The sequence below is a fragment of the Jaculus jaculus genome, chromosome 13 (assembly GCF_020740685.1).
Source record: "Jaculus jaculus isolate mJacJac1 chromosome 13, mJacJac1.mat.Y.cur, whole genome shotgun sequence".
Taxonomy (NCBI): Eukaryota; Metazoa; Chordata; class Mammalia; order Rodentia; family Dipodidae; genus Jaculus; species Jaculus jaculus.
The window spans coordinates 26,311,756-26,326,861 of record NC_059114.1 but is presented as its reverse complement, the minus strand read 5'-3'; the positions used below and the strand labels follow the sequence as shown (position 1 = coordinate 26,326,861).

At 48.4% G+C, this 15,106-nt stretch overlaps 1 protein-coding gene across 2 annotated transcripts in view; it reads left to right on the top strand.

Moving 5' to 3' along the window:
* The window catches only part of Tpcn1 (two pore segment channel 1), a 67,994-nt gene that overhangs the window by 27,563 nt on the left and 25,325 nt on the right, over positions 1–15,106 (top strand). For both annotated transcript variants that reach the window (XM_004668465.2, XM_045132453.1), the window contains exons 3-5: positions 3,053–3,180; positions 13,015–13,191; positions 14,702–14,815. In XM_004668465.2, coding sequence (XP_004668522.2) covers positions 3,053–3,180; positions 13,015–13,191; positions 14,702–14,815 — 419 coding nt within the window. The remainder of the gene's footprint in view (positions 1–3,052; positions 3,181–13,014; positions 13,192–14,701; positions 14,816–15,106) is intronic.

The following is a 15,106-nucleotide window of genomic DNA, read 5'->3' as shown; positions in this document are numbered from 1 at the left end:
ACAAAGTCAGAACAAAGTCGTCCCCGGAGGGAGAGCTTGAGAGCTTGCCCTTTATTTACCACCACTCCTCCTCCCCATCCACTCTTTAAGGGCCTGAGGTTGTGTCCTAAATTGTCCTGGTTTGGAATTGTCCCTCTGCAGCCTGTCTTTAAAAGGATTATCTCCAAGAATGCCAGGACCATGTCAGGCTCCCTTCTGTTAATCTTTGGGTGCTGCTCCGTGTGCTTCCAGCCCCTGTGCCTGGCTCCGCTCCCTCTGCCTCTGGCTGTGTGTTGTTGTCCAGTGCCCTGTAGAGTCTTTGATCTCCAGGGCGAAACCGACTTCACTTCAGTTTAGACAACTTTGCACTGAACCGACATTGTTCTGGGCTCTAGGGACACCACAGTGACCAATAGCAAAGTCCCTGTGTCCATGGGGCTGATGTTGAGGCAAGAAGCAGGCTCACGGGTGGCCAGTGCCAGGCCACGAGGAAGCACAGGTAGGGTGGGCTCAGAGTCAGAGTCTGTGTGACTTTCCAGGCCAGAGGTCAAGGGTGCCTCTGGAGACAGCATTTGGATAGAAAACTGAAAGATGCATGAAAGTCCACTAGGGACAGGGGGATATGAAGCGCAAAGACCTTTAGACAGAAAGTTCCAGGGCTTTCCAGATGAATTAGGAGACCAGGGTAGTGATAGCAAGAGTGAGGGGGACAAGATGACTGCAGAAAGGATCGTTTCAATCTGCGAGAGCGGGATGCTTAGGGCTTCCCCAAGGCGGTGAGTGCTGTGACATGCTTAAGCAGAAGCAGTTCCATCTGGCCTAGTTTCACTGAGGGTATTGTTTTTTGTTTTTTTGTTTTTTTTATTATTCTTTTTTTTTTTTTTTTTTTTTTTTGAGGTAGGGTTTCACTCTGGCCCAGGCTGACCTGGAATTAACTATGTAGTCTCAGGGTGGCCTCGAACTCATGGTGATCCTCCTACCTCTGCCTCCCAAGTGCTGGGATTAAAGGCATGCACCACCACACCTGGCCTTAGTGAGGGTATTGTTATACTAAGCTGGAAGGTGTGCACAAGCACACCCACACACACATATGCACATTTGTCACTGGCAGGTCAGGAAGCAAGGGGGCAGGATTGTGCTGGCTCAGGGGAGAGGTTGCTCAGGCCATGGTCTAGGAGAAGAGCCAGCAAGAAGTGAGATTTAATTTTTTTTTTTTTTTTCAAGGTAGAGTCTCACTCTAGCCCAGGCTGACCTGGAATTCTCTCAGGGTGGCCTTGAACTCATGGCGATCCTCCTATTTCTGCCTTTTGAGTGCTGGGATTAAAGATGTGCACCACCACACCCGGCTGAGATTTAAATTTTTTTAAGGGCTGGAAGATGGTTCAGCAGTTAAGAGTACTTGATGTTTAAGCATGAGGGCCTGAGACCACCTGTGTTCATCTTCACGGAACCCATGGAAAGAACATTAGCCAGACGTGTCATCGCATCCTGTGATCCAGCACTTAGGAGGATCACTGTGAGTTTGAGTCCAGCCTGAGCTATAGAATGAGTTCCAAGTCAGTCTGGGCTAGAGTGAGAACCATGACTCCATAAGCAAAAAAAAAAAAGGACTGGTAGCTGAGTGTGGTGGCACACGCCTTTAATCCCAGCACTCAGAAGGCAGAGGTAGGAGGATCACCGTGAGTTCGAGGCTACCCTGAGAGTACATCGTGAATTCTGGGCCAGCCTGGACCAGAATGAGACCCTACCACCAAAAAAAAAAAAAAAAAAAAAAGAACAAAAAGGTACTGGTGCAGTTACCCCTGTCTGCACTCCTAGTCTCCAGGGAGGGAGATAGGAGAATCTCTGGGGCTTTCTGACTGACAACAGCAGCTCTGGTTGAGGGACAGATCTTGTCTCAAGGAAAACCATAGATAAGCAATAGAGGAGGGCACCCAAGGTTTTTCTTCAGCCTCCACATGCATGTGCATGTATCACACCGTACACCACACCACACATCCTCTACACACGTACATGTGCTTATACCACACAGCATATCGCATCACACACCCTCTACAGACATGCATACACCACACCACACAATACACTACACCACATATTCTCTATACACACATACACACATGTGCATAAACCGTACCATATACTGCGCCACACATCCTACACACACACACACACACACACACACACACAATTTTAAGTTGACATAGTTGTACTAACAAACCTATTATACTGTGATGCCTGCATACAACATGCAGTGGTTTACTGAGTGTGTAAGCCATGCTCAGATAGGGCCTTTATCATCAGCTCGGACCTTGAAGCCAAGGAGACCCAGAGGTCCAGTCAGGGCTCTGTCCCAGTGATTGTTCTGGTCCCTCTCACATAGCCAGGACAGAGGAGCCCCTCCCTTCCACAGTGATCCAGGAAAAGTTCCAAGTCCAGCCTTTACTGGGCTGCCCTGGGCCAGTGCTTCTGCCTGCACCAGTCTCTTCCCCACCCTACCAGCAGGCTCAAGTCAGCTGCCTGGGAGCCAGGAATGGTTCAGCCCAAGCTGGGCAGGGTGGCTGAGGGCAGGAGAAGGCACTCTGCCAAGGCAAAGCAGGGCAGGGTTCCGGAAGAGGTGCATGAGAACAGGAGTAGGGAAAAGCAGCAGATGGCTCTGTGCCTCAGACAGAACTACTGGTTAAATGTTTGACTAGGCAGAGGCTCAGCATGCTTCCAGAAGTCAAAAGTCTACACAGCACACATACTTTCATGACACTGGTGACCTGCCCTCTTGCCCTTTGGAGGAGGTCAGTTCCAAGTCTTATTTTCCTTCCTGTGTGTCTTTTCCATTCAGTCAGCAGAAATGTGTGTCATCTTGTTTATTCCCTTCCTCTCTTCCTCCCTCTGTGGGCTTCTTCTCTCCTTCAAGAGCAAGACAACATGTCTAACTAGCCACGCTGAGGCTGCTCGTTAGTGCACAGGTTGTTATGTGCACTGACCCAAGTGTGAGCGACAGAGTGGCTGCCACACCCCTCTCATGCCCTGCTGTCTTGCCTGGATTATAAGGAACCTCTCCTCTCTTCCGATGCAGATGGGGGCAGCCACACCATGCACGACTCCCAGGTCCCCAGTCTGCTCTCTGGGATGGACACTTCCCCTTCCAGCCCCACGGGACACAACTGGGAGATGAATTACCAAGAAGCGGCGATCTACCTCCAGGTGAGTGGTGCTGCTCCCAGGTCGGTGCCTGAGGGGAAGCCTTAGATGCCTAGAGATGCAGTTCAACCTTGCATAGCTGTCCCTGCACCCCACTGGGAGAAACGGAGCACTAGCATGGTCATGCTGTGGGCACACATGCACCCCTTTTCGTGGCTGTGCCTGGTGGAGGTCCTCCTTTCTGCCCTCCCTGCCCTCCTCCACAAGCTGCTTACTTGGGACTCCAGCCGCGTCTGTCCACAGCGCAGGCGTTCCGACAGCCTCGCTCTTCTTGTGCTTTCAGGCCTGCAATTTCATGCTCGGCTTTAGTTTTATACTTTTTGGAAAAATACTTTTCTGTAAAACTAGAACGTGCTCATTATCATGAATTTAATTGCAAAAAGAGAGCAAGAAACTGCAAGGCAGCCTCTGCCAATATCATTCTTTCAAGGTTTAAAACCAAATCTACACAGCCAGGTGTGATGGCTCACTCTTGGAGTCCCACCCCCTCAGGAGGCTGAGGCAGGGGGTTCATAGAGCCTGGGAGCTTGGGGCAACACAGCTGCTATGCCGTATCACACAAAAAAAAGCAAATTCTTTTATTTTTGGTTTTTTGAGGTAGGGTCTCACTCTGGCCCAGGCTGATCTCAATTCACTATGTAGTCTCAGGGTGCCCTCAAACTTACAGTGATCTTCCTACCTCTGTAAAAAACACATTTTTCAAAATGAAGCACAGTTGGAATTTATTAATGATGTTTTCATATGGAGCTGGGTGTGGTGGTGCACACCTTTAATCTCAGCACTTAAGAAACAGCTAGAAGGATCATTGTGAGTTCAAGAGAGACCAGCTTGGACTACAGAGTGAATTCCAGCTCAGCCTGGGCTTACGTCAGACCTGGAGAATCAAGCCTCGAACTGAGGTCCTTAGGTTTCACAGACAAACGCTTAACCACTAAACCAACCAGCCCAGAATTGCCTGTTTTAATAATGTAAGTTTCTAAAGTAATTTTAAAGTCATGTGCTATCCATAGTTGTATAGTTTACCTTTTTGTTTGTTTGTTTGTTTGTGGTTTTTTTTTTTTTTTTTGCAGTGCTAGGGTTGGGACCCAGGGCCTTCTGCATGCTGTACCGCTGAGCCAAGGGCCAATTCTAGTCTTGTGGCAAGTGTAGTAATTTCCTACCAGGGTGCATTACCATAATTGGCTTTCTGATTTAAAATTTTTTTAAATTATTTATTTATTTATTTATTTACTTGAGAGAGTCTGAGAGAGAGAGAATGGGCACACCAGGCATACAGAGCTGCAAAAGAACTCCAGACGCATGTGTCACCTTGTGCATCTGGCTTTGGTGGGTCCTAGGGAGTTGAACCTGGGTCCTTTGGCTTTGTAGGCAACTGCCTTAGCCACTAAGGCAGCCCTGCTTTCTGATTTTTAAGATCAAATTTCAGTCAGGAATGGTGATGCACACCTTTTATCTCAGCACTGATGAGGCTGTGGTAGAAGAGTCACCATGAATTCAAGGTCAGCCTGGGTTAGAGTAAGACCTTCAAAAGAAAAAAAGAGGGCTGGAGAAATGGCTTAGCAGTTAAGGCATAGGCCTAAGGACCTGTGTTTAACTCTCCAGATCCTATGTAAGCCAGACGCACAAAGGTGAGGCAAGTGCAAGGTTGCACATGCCTACTAGGTGGTGCAAGTATCTGGAGTTTGATTGCGGTGGCTGAGGCCCTGGTGTGCCAATTCTCTCTCTCTTTATCTCAAATTAAAAATAATAGCATTTTTTTTAAAAGATATGAGCCAGGTGTGATGGCACACACTTTTAATCCTAGCACTTAGGAGGCAGCAGTAGGAGGATCACTGTAAGGCCACCCTGAGACTTCATAGTGAATTCTGGGTCAGTCTGGGTTCGGTGAAACCATACCTCAAACAAACAAACAAACAAACAAAAAAAGCGTGGTGGCACATGCCTTTAATCCCAGCACTCAGGAGGCAGAGGTAGGAGGATCACTGTGAGTTCGAGGCCACCCTGAGACTACATAGTGAATTCCAGGTGAGCCTGAGCTAGAGTGAAATCCTACCTCAAAAAACCAAAAAAAAAAAAAGAAGGCTGGGCAGAGGTAGGAGGATCGCCATGAGTTTGAGGCCACCCTGAGACTACATAGTTACATAGTGAATCCTAGGTCATCCTGGGCCAGAGTGAGACCCTACCTCAAAAAAAAACCAAAAAGATACGGAAAATGATTAACATTTCTACATTGATATGGTTGTTAGCCTCTGCAGTGCCAGCTCTCATGGTAAACTGGGAGACTTCTTTCCAAAGTTGACAGTACAGCTAAAATTTCTGTGTTTTGCCTGATGCAGTGACAGCTTGTCACCTGGATACCATTGTAGAGACATCAGCAGAGCCCATTAAAAACAAGTCAGAGGGCTGGAGAGATGGCTTAGTGGTTAAGGCACCTGCCTACAAAGCCAAAGGACCCAGATTCAATTCCCCAGGACCCACATAAACCAGATGCACATCCATCTGGAGTTTATTTGCAGCACTGGATGCCCTTGCATACCCATTTTCTGTTTGTCTCCCTCCCTCTGCCTCTTTTTCTCTCTAATAAACAAAAATAAAATATTTTTTAAAAAGTCAGAGAGCCAGGTATGGTGTACATGGCTTTAATCCCAGTACTTGGGAGGCTGAAGGAGGAGAATTGCCATAAGTTCATGGCTATCCTGAGGCTACATAGTGGATTCCAGGTCAGCCTGGGCTAGAGCAAGATCCTATCTCAAAAAAAAAAAAAAAAGTCAGAGGGCTGGAGAAATGGCTCAGCTGTTAAGGCACTTGCTTGCAAAGCCTGATGGCCTGGGTTCAGTTCCCCAGGACCCACATAAAGCCAGATGCACAAAGTGGAACACGTATTTGGAGTTTGTTTCTAGCAGCAAGAAATCCTGGAACCCATCCTCATTCTCTCTCTGTCTCAGTCTCTCTCTCTCTCTCTTCTTCCCTCTCTCTCCTTGCAAATAAAATAAAATTTAAAAAAATCAGACATATTCCCAGAAAATTGCCAAGTTCTATTACTTTTGTGGTACCAGCACTGTTTTCCTTAGTTTCTCAGTCATCCTCTGGAAAGAGAGCATTCATCTTTCAAAACAGCTCTGGGGCTGGAGAGATGGAACAGTGATTAAGTGCTCTTCCTGTGCAAGCATGACATCCTGAGGGGGCTTGGAATATAGAATTCACATAAAAACAGCTGAGTGAGGCCACAGGTGCCTATAACCCCACTCCCACAAGGGGGAGCAGAGACCAAGGAATCGGCTGAGCTTGCAAAACCCAGCAAGCTTGTTTGGGACTCTGGCTTAAACAAGAATAGGCAGAAGGGTGATGGAGCCAGACACCCAGTATTCTGCTCTGGCCTCCGCAGGCAACCACCCCTACCTCCTGCTGTAAGGGAGCACATGGGATGCCACAGGGCACATACAGATACATACACACCACTATATTGCATGTATGCAAGCGAAGAGAAACTAGCTCCAGTGGGATTGGGATGTGGCGCAGTGGGTGGAGTGCCTGCCTCGCATGGACGAAGTCCTAGGCTCCATTCCGGAACTGCGTAAACTGGGTGTGGTGAGGCATACCCGTAAGCCCAGCTCGTGGGAGGTGGAAGCAGAATTAGAAAAGCAAGGGCATGACTGGCTACATACGGAGTTTGAGAGTAGCCTGCACTACATAAGACCCTGTCTCAAAAAAATACAATTAAAAAAAAAAAAGAAACAAAAAGCAAAAGAAAAACAAGCAGTCAGCTCTGATCACACCCAGCCACCAGCGTGCCGTCACGCGGGTGTGAGGTACCTACCTCCCGTCACAGAAGCGCAGCAGTGCCCTCGCAAGGACGGCCACCCACTGCTCACTACTAGCTGAGAAAGAGCACAGCAAGCCCGGCTTCATTCCCAGCATGGCAAAGCAGAGACTCTCCACCCAGCCGCCAGGCAGTGCTCTGCGCTGCACCTGGCCACATGCGTCCCTGTGAAGTGGGCTGCTCACAGGTGGAAGTAGGGCTTGTGGAAACTCAAGTGTGATGCGATCATTCTGGAGAGTGATCCAGATGGAACCTCGCCCTGTGGCTCAGGCCAGCCTCAAATTTGTTGATATTCCTGCATGATCTATTTTTTTTTCCCCAGATAGGGTCTTGCTGTAGCCCAAGCTGACCTGGAATCCACTATATAGTCTTAGGCTGGCCTTGAACTCACAGACATCTCTTACCTCTGCTCCCCAAGTGCTGGGATAAAGGCACACACCACCATGCCCAACTCATGATCAGTTTTATGTGCCTATAGTGTTGTGTGTGTGCCTATGCATATGTACCCACAGATGCCCACACACATCTGTAAAGTTGTTTAAGTATTAAGGGCCAGGCATGGTGGCTGAGACCACCTAGTGAATTCTAGGTCAGCCTAGGCTAGAGCAACACTCTATCTCAAAAATAAATAAATAAATAAAGTAAATAAATGTATGTTTCTTGCAGTGGATTTATTTATTTACTTATTTATTTATTTGAGAGTAACAGAGAGAGAGAATGAATGAGCGCGCCAGGGCTTCCAGCCACTGCAAACGAACTCCAGATGCATGCGCCCCCTTGTGCATCTGGCTAACGTGGGTCCTGGGGAAGAGAGCCTTAAACCAGGGTCCTTAGGCTTTACAGGCAAGCGCTTAACCGCTAAACCATCTCTCCAGCCCTTGTGGTGGAATTCTTGCTACCCTAAAAACTTGTGTATTAGCTGTATTATTTAACAAAAAAGGACATCTTTTAAAAAATTACTATTATACAAAATAATTGGGTTTCAAGCCAGGCATGGTGGCCTGTGCCTGTAATCATAGTATTCAAGAAATGACTGAGGCAAGAAGATTGGCACAAATTTGAAGCTAGTTCGGGCTACGTAGTCCGAGGCCAGATTGGGCTATAGAGTGAGACCCTGCCTCAGAAAAAGATAGAGAGTTTCAGCATGGTAGTACTATACGTGTAGATTGTTGTACTCTGTTCGTATCTCTCCCTCACCTCTCCTTTCTTGTCCCCTCCCACCAGTTCCTTATTCTCCCCAGAGTCCCTCTGTTTTTGTGTCATATACAGTTAACTCTAGACTCAGCAGTTGAGAAAACATCAGAAACATCATCACTGGGGGTTGGAGACATGACTGAGCGGGGAGAGAGCTGTGCTGCTGCATGAGGCCTGGCGGGCCCTGAGCTGGAGAATGACCTCAACGGAGTGTGTGAGGGTCAGTGACCCTCACTGCCCTGAGGGCGGCTAGTGCCTGCACTTTCCTCCCACATTTTGTCTGTTCACTCACTCGTGCTCGGAGCCATGTACTCCCTGGTCCCTTCAGCCTGCATGCTTTTGTGTGGACTTGAATCCCAGAGAGCAGAGAATGAAGGTCTCGAGTCTGTACTATAAGCATCCACTTGGGCTGGGTCAGAATCCACTGGTTTTTGTTGTTGTTATTTTTGTTTTGTCTTTACCATTGGCGATGTCTTCCCATCCTGACTGTGAGGCACTTCAGGTCCTAGTGTTCAGGGCTGAGCTTTGCCGACCATCGACTCCACTAGCCATACCTTCCTTCCTTGCCACTGGTTGGGAGAAGTTGCACAAGAATGACATTCTCTTGGGCTGGAGCGATGGCTTAGCGGTTAAGCGCGTGCCTGTGAAGCCTAAGGACCCCGGTTCGAGGCTCGGTTCCCCAGGTCCCACGTTAGCCAGATGCACAAGGGGGCGCACGCGTCTGGAGTTCGTTTGCAGAGGCTGGAAGCCCTGGCGCGCCCATTCTCTCTCTCTCCCTGTATCTGTCTTTCTCTCTGTGTCTGTCGCTCTCAAATAAATAAATAAAAAAATTTAAAAAAAAAAAAAAAAAAAAAAAAAAAAAAAAAAGAATGACATTCTCGAGTAATTTATTTATTTATTTGTTGTTGTCTTTTAATTTTTCTATTTTCACAATTTTTATTAACATTTTCCATAATTATAAAAAATATGGTAATCCCCCCCCACATCTCGAGTAATTTAAACCAGAGCCTCCAGACACCATGTGTGTTCCCCCTCATGGAGCAGCCATGGAGGAAGCAGTGGGAACCGCAGCCTTGCACAGCCACAGGGCTGGCTCAGGCCCGCCCTGTGGGGCTTCCCCACTGACTGCCCCCATTGTCTGGCTTGTGGTTTGTCTTTTATTGGGTAGCAACACATCCAGCTTCAGGGAGATAACAAAGTCCCCTGTCAGCCACAGCTTAGGCCTCCCTTGAAGAGGGGCCAGAAGGGTCACAAGGATGGTGGTGATTCTCTCAGAGTATGTGCACTCTGGATGTGGGAATCTGGCCTGCACTCTCCAGCCACCCTCTCTTCTCTAGGACACAGAAGGGCTGGGGACAGGCTGTACTTGGAGGCCAGTGTAGGCAAATGTAGTGAGGTCCTACACGGCACTGTGGGTACTTTGGGCTAGAATGTACTATTTAGGGCTGTGTGCATTGTAGGATGTGGGCAGTGGCTCTGGAATCTGTCCATGCTGAGGGTAAGGAGTTAAGTTATCCCTTCCTTCTCTTAAGGCTTCTTCCGTGCCCCACTGGAAAGTGCTGAGCAGGGTGTGTGTGTGTGTGTGTACACGTATGTGCAGGCTGAGGGCAGCAGGGGAGTCCTCATGGGCTCCAAGAGTCTGGCTGGGTGTGGGCATCATGTCTTCCTGAGGGCTGCTATAGTAATAACATCCTAGTGGCCACTGCCTGGTGCACTTACCTTGTGACTGGCACAATGTCTTGTTTTCTATCCTCATGAGGCCCTGGGGAAATTACAGCCTTATCCCCTCCATCATTGACAGGGAAGACAAGGAACTTTCTCTGTGCCAGCAGAGAGGGTGGGGAAGATGGGCCTAGCCTTCTGGTTTGGTTTAGGCCAGAGCTCTTTTTATTTTTATTCCTTCCTTCCTTCATTTGAGATAGGGAAGGAGAAAGAGAGAAGAGGCAGATAGAGAATGGGTACACAGAGCTAGAGAGATGGCTTAGCAGTTAAGGTACATGTCTGTGAAGCCGAGGGACCCAGGTTTGATTCTCCAGGTCCCATGTAAGCCAGATGCACATGGTGGTACATGCATCTGGAGTTTCTTTTAGCAGTGGCCCTGGCATGTCCATTCTATCTCTCCCATCCTCTCTCTGTCTCTAATAAATGAATAAATCAAAATAAAATCTTTAAAAAGAGAGAGATGCCAGGCGTGGTGGCACATGCCTTTAATCCCAACACTTGGGAAGCAGAGGTAGGAGGATCACCATGAGTTCAAGGCCATCCTGAGACTACATAGTGAAATCCAGTCAGCCTGAGCTACAGTGAGACCTTACCTTGGGAAAAATAAAAAGAGAGAGAGAGAGAATGGGTGCACAAAAATGGGCACATCAGGGCTTCCAGCCACTGCAAATGAACTCCAGATGCATGTACCACCTTGTGCATCTGGCTTATGTGGGCACTGGGGAGTCACACCTGGGTCTTTAGGCTTTACAGGTAAGCACCTTAACCACTAAACCATTTCTCCAGCTCCCCAAGCTCTTTGCTTGGGGTCAGATATATGCTTCTTCTACCTTCTGAGAACCTTCTATTCTTGGTGGGTTTTAAAGAGTGGCATTTTTGAGGCTGGAGAGATGGCTTAATGGTTAAGGCACTTGCCTACAAAGCCTAAGGACTCAGGTTCAAGTCCCCAGGACCCATGTAAGCCAGATGCACAAAGTGGTACATATGCTTGGAGTTCATTTGCAGCAGCTGGAGGCCCTGGCACATTCATTCTTTCTTTCTCTATCTGCCTCTTTTTCTCTCTCTTTATCTCTCACAAATAAATAAGTAAAAACTAAAATAAAATATTTCTTTTAGAGAAAGGAAGCCGGGCATGGTGGTGCACGCTTTTAATCCCAGCACTTAGGAGGCAGGGAGGCACCATGAGTTCAAGGCCACCCTGAGACTACATAGTGAATTCCAGGTCAGCCTGAGCTAGACTGAGACCCTACCTCAAAAAACCAAAACAAGAGCCGGGCGTGGTGGCGCACGCCTTTAATCCCAGCACTCGGGAGGCAGAGGTAGGAGGATTGCCATGAGTTCAAGGCCAGCCTGAGATGACAGAGTTAATTCCAGGTCAGCTTGGACCAGAGTGAGACTCTACCTCGAAAAACCAAAAAAAAAAAAAAAAAAAAAAAACCAAAACAAAAAAGAAAAAAAAGGGAAAAAGGGCTGGAGAGAGATGGCTTAGTGGTTAAGGCGCTTAACTGCAAAGCCTGAGGATCCATGTTCTACTCTCTAGATCCCACATTAGCCAGACATACAAGGGTGAGGCAAGTGCAAAGTCGCACATGGCCACTAGTGCATGTGTTTGGAGTTCGATTGCAATGGCTAAGGCCCCCGTGTACCAATTCCGTATCTTGCCAGTCTCAATAAATAGATAAATAAATAAGTAAATAAGAGTGGCATTTCTGGAGCCTGCCAGTAGGCAGAGATGGGGCTATGTATATTTTTTATTTTTTTTTAAACATTTTATTTATTTATTTGAGACAGAGAGAGGGAGAGAGAGAGAGACAATGAGAATGGGTGTGCCGGGACCTCTAGCCTCTGCAAACAAACTCCAGACGCATGTGCCCCCTTGTGCATCTGGCTAACGTGGGACGTGGAGAATTGAACCTGGGTCCTTAGGCTTCGCAGGCATAGGCCTTAACCGCTAAGCCATCTCTCCAGCCCATGTTTATTATTTGTTCATCTGTATGTATGTATGTATATGTGCAGCAGGGTATCTTGCCATGGGACCCATGCCCACTTTTTAAAAAAGTATTTTATTTATTTGTTTAGTTGACAGAAAGAGAGAGTGAGAGAGGGAAAGAGAGAATGGGTGGGCCAGGGCCTCCAGCCACTGAAAACGAACTCCAGACACATGTGTTCCCTTGTGCATCTAGCTAACATGGGTCCTGGGGAATCGAACCTGGGTCCTTTGGCTTTGCAGGCAAATGCCTTAACCACTAAGCAATCCTTCCAGCCCGCACTTTTCTTTTTTTTTTGAGGCAGGGTTTCACTCTAGCTCAGGTTGACTATGTAGTCTCAAGATGGCTTTGAACTCACAGCAATCCTCCTACCTCTGCTTCCTGAGTGCTGAGATTAAAGGTATGTGCCACCACGCCCAGCTCCCATGCCCACCTTTTGCATCCAGCTTTACACGGATGCTGAAGAGTTGAACCTGGTCTGGTTGGCTTTACAAGTAAGTGCCTTTAACAGTTGAGCCATTTCCTTAGCCACAGCCTTTTTAAAAAATATATTTTATTTTTCTTTATTTATTTGAAAGAGAGAAATAGGCAGAGAGAGAGAGAGAATGGGCGCACCAGCGTGTCCAGCCACTGCAGACAAACTCCAGATGCATGTGCCCTTTTGTGTCTCTGGCTTATGTGGGTCCTGGGTAATCAAACCTGGGTCCTTTGGCTTTGCAGGCAAGCGCCTTAACCACTAAGCCATTTCTCCAGCCCAGCCACAACATTTTATTTTATTTTTTAAATTGAGTCTTACATAGCTTCAGCTAGTCTCAAACTCATGTAGCTGAGGATGGCCTTAAGCTCTTGATTCTCCTCTCTCCGCCTCCCTAGTGCCAGGACTGCAGGTGGATATCGCCATGCCAGGTTTTGTGTTGAGCTGAGATCAAACTCAGGGCTTCCAACATGGTAGGCAGGTTCTCTACCACTGAGCCACATCCCTTGCCCTGGAAACAATGATTATTCTGTCTCTGGCTTGAATCGCCTCTCAGCCCCAGGGTCTGCCCTCCTTCCTTGCCCTGGGCACCTCTCTAGTGCTACAGGCTCACATGGCCATGTTGATCCTTCTTACAGGAAGGCGAGAACAACGACAAGTTCTTCACCCACCCTAAGAATGCCAAAGCGCTGGCAGCCTACCTCTTCGTACACAACCACCTCTTCTACCTGATGGAGCTGCTCACGGCCCTGCTCCTGCTGCTGCTGTCGCTGTGTGAGGCGCCTGCTGTTCCTGCGCTCCGGCTGGGCATTTATGTGAGCACCTTTGGGTTGGGAGCCATGTCTCTCTGGGGCACATAATAGATGTCTGAAAAAGACTGTTCCGAAAGGACAGCAAGAGGGCATATGTGCTGCCCTGCCCCAGATTGAGGAGGTGTTCCTTCTGTTTTCTAGCAGCTGGTATCTCCGCTGCTGGGACAAGCCCGCCCAAGCCAGCCTGAGCCCCACAGAGCACATGTTTATAGTTAGGCTTCCTCTGGCCACCCTGTGGTCAGCATTGGAGAGTCGCAGCAGCCGGCACAGATGACAGTTGAGGGTCTTCTCTCCATAGGGGATTGAGGATAGCAGGGCTTACTGTCCACTTAGCAGCCCTCTTTTTGAGGTAGGGTCTCACTTCAGCCCAGGCTGACCTGGAACACACTCTGTAGCTCCAGGCTGGCCTTGAACTCACAGCAATCTTCATACCTCTGCCTCCCCATCACTGGGATTAAAATCATGCACCCCCATGCCCAGCAAGCAGCCCTCTTAAACACAGATTTTAATGAAATTCGGGCATCTGTCTTCTCCATTTTTGTTTTTAAGCTCCTCATTCTTGCTTCCTTAATGTCTTCAGTGGGTCTTTTGCCTATGCATGATTTCTTTTTGTTTTTTTTGGGGGGGTGCATGTGTAAGTGTGTGTGCTTGTGAGAGCAAGTGTGTGTGTGCCACTGCATGCATGTGGAGATCAGAGGACACCTGTGCACCTCACTTGAGGCAGGGTGTGCATATATATGTGCATGTTTATGAAAGTGGATGCGGGTGTGCCATGGATGTATGTGGAGGTCAGAGGAGGACACCTGTCTACCTCACTTGTGGCGGGGTATGCATGTTCATGTGTGTATGTGCCTGTTTGTACGAATGGGTGCACATGTGTGTACGCATGTGAAGATCAGAAGACCACTTTCCGCTTCACTTGAGGCAGGTTATGCACATGGCAGGTTTGTGTTTGGGAGAGCAGGCACATATGTGCCATGTGCTCGTGTCCACCTCACTTGAGGCAGGAGCTCATGCTGGGTCTCATTCTTCTTTGCTGTGCTTGCTGTGAGCTGGATGCCAGGGAGTTCTCCTGTTACTGCCTCCCATCTTGCCCTGAGCTGGATGCCAGGGAGTTCTCCTGTCTCCGCCTCCCACATTGCTGTCAGTGTGCTGGGCTGCTGAGGCTTCTGGCTTTTGACGTGGGGTTTGGGGATGGAACCCAGGTCCTCAGGATTGAGCAGGGAGCACTTTCAAGCCATCCCAGCCCTAGGGAAAAGAGTTTATCTCCTCTTTTTATCTTGAACAACTCAGCTCCTTCCAAGCTTGACACCATGTGGTCCATATCTGTTTCTTGAATGTCAGGTTTATTCTTAGCTGTCTGGGAAAAGCTCCATCTCCAAGGCTGTATCAGGCTTTGGGGTTTTGTAGCTACCATGTGTGCATTGGGAGAAGTCCTGGGAGGGAGTGGGACCAAAAGGGAGGTGCTGTGACCGGGCCTGTTGAAGACACTGTCTACCCACTCTGGCTGCAGGTCCATGCCACCCTGGAGCTGCTGGCCCTCATGGTAGTGGTGTTTGAACTCAGCATGAAGTTGCGGTGGCTGGGCCTCCACACCTTCGTTCGGCACAAACGCACCATGGTCAAGGTGATGTGTCTGTCTGTCTACCGCATTGCACATGTTCTCCCAGGTCCCCTTTGAGCCTGTTTCCTTGTCTCCATTTAAAATCCCCCATGGGCCCAGCCTGAGCTTGGGTGTGAAATGGGGTTCTGGCTGCCTGCACTTATGGCCTCATCAGGCCTGGCAAGCTGCTGGACACATGCCAGGCACCTGCACGGTCGCCTTTAGGGGGGCATGCATTGCTCTTCTCATTTTCATATGTAATCAGACCAAGGAGAGTGAGGGGTCTTTGGTCCAGGGATCGAAATTCAGATAGAA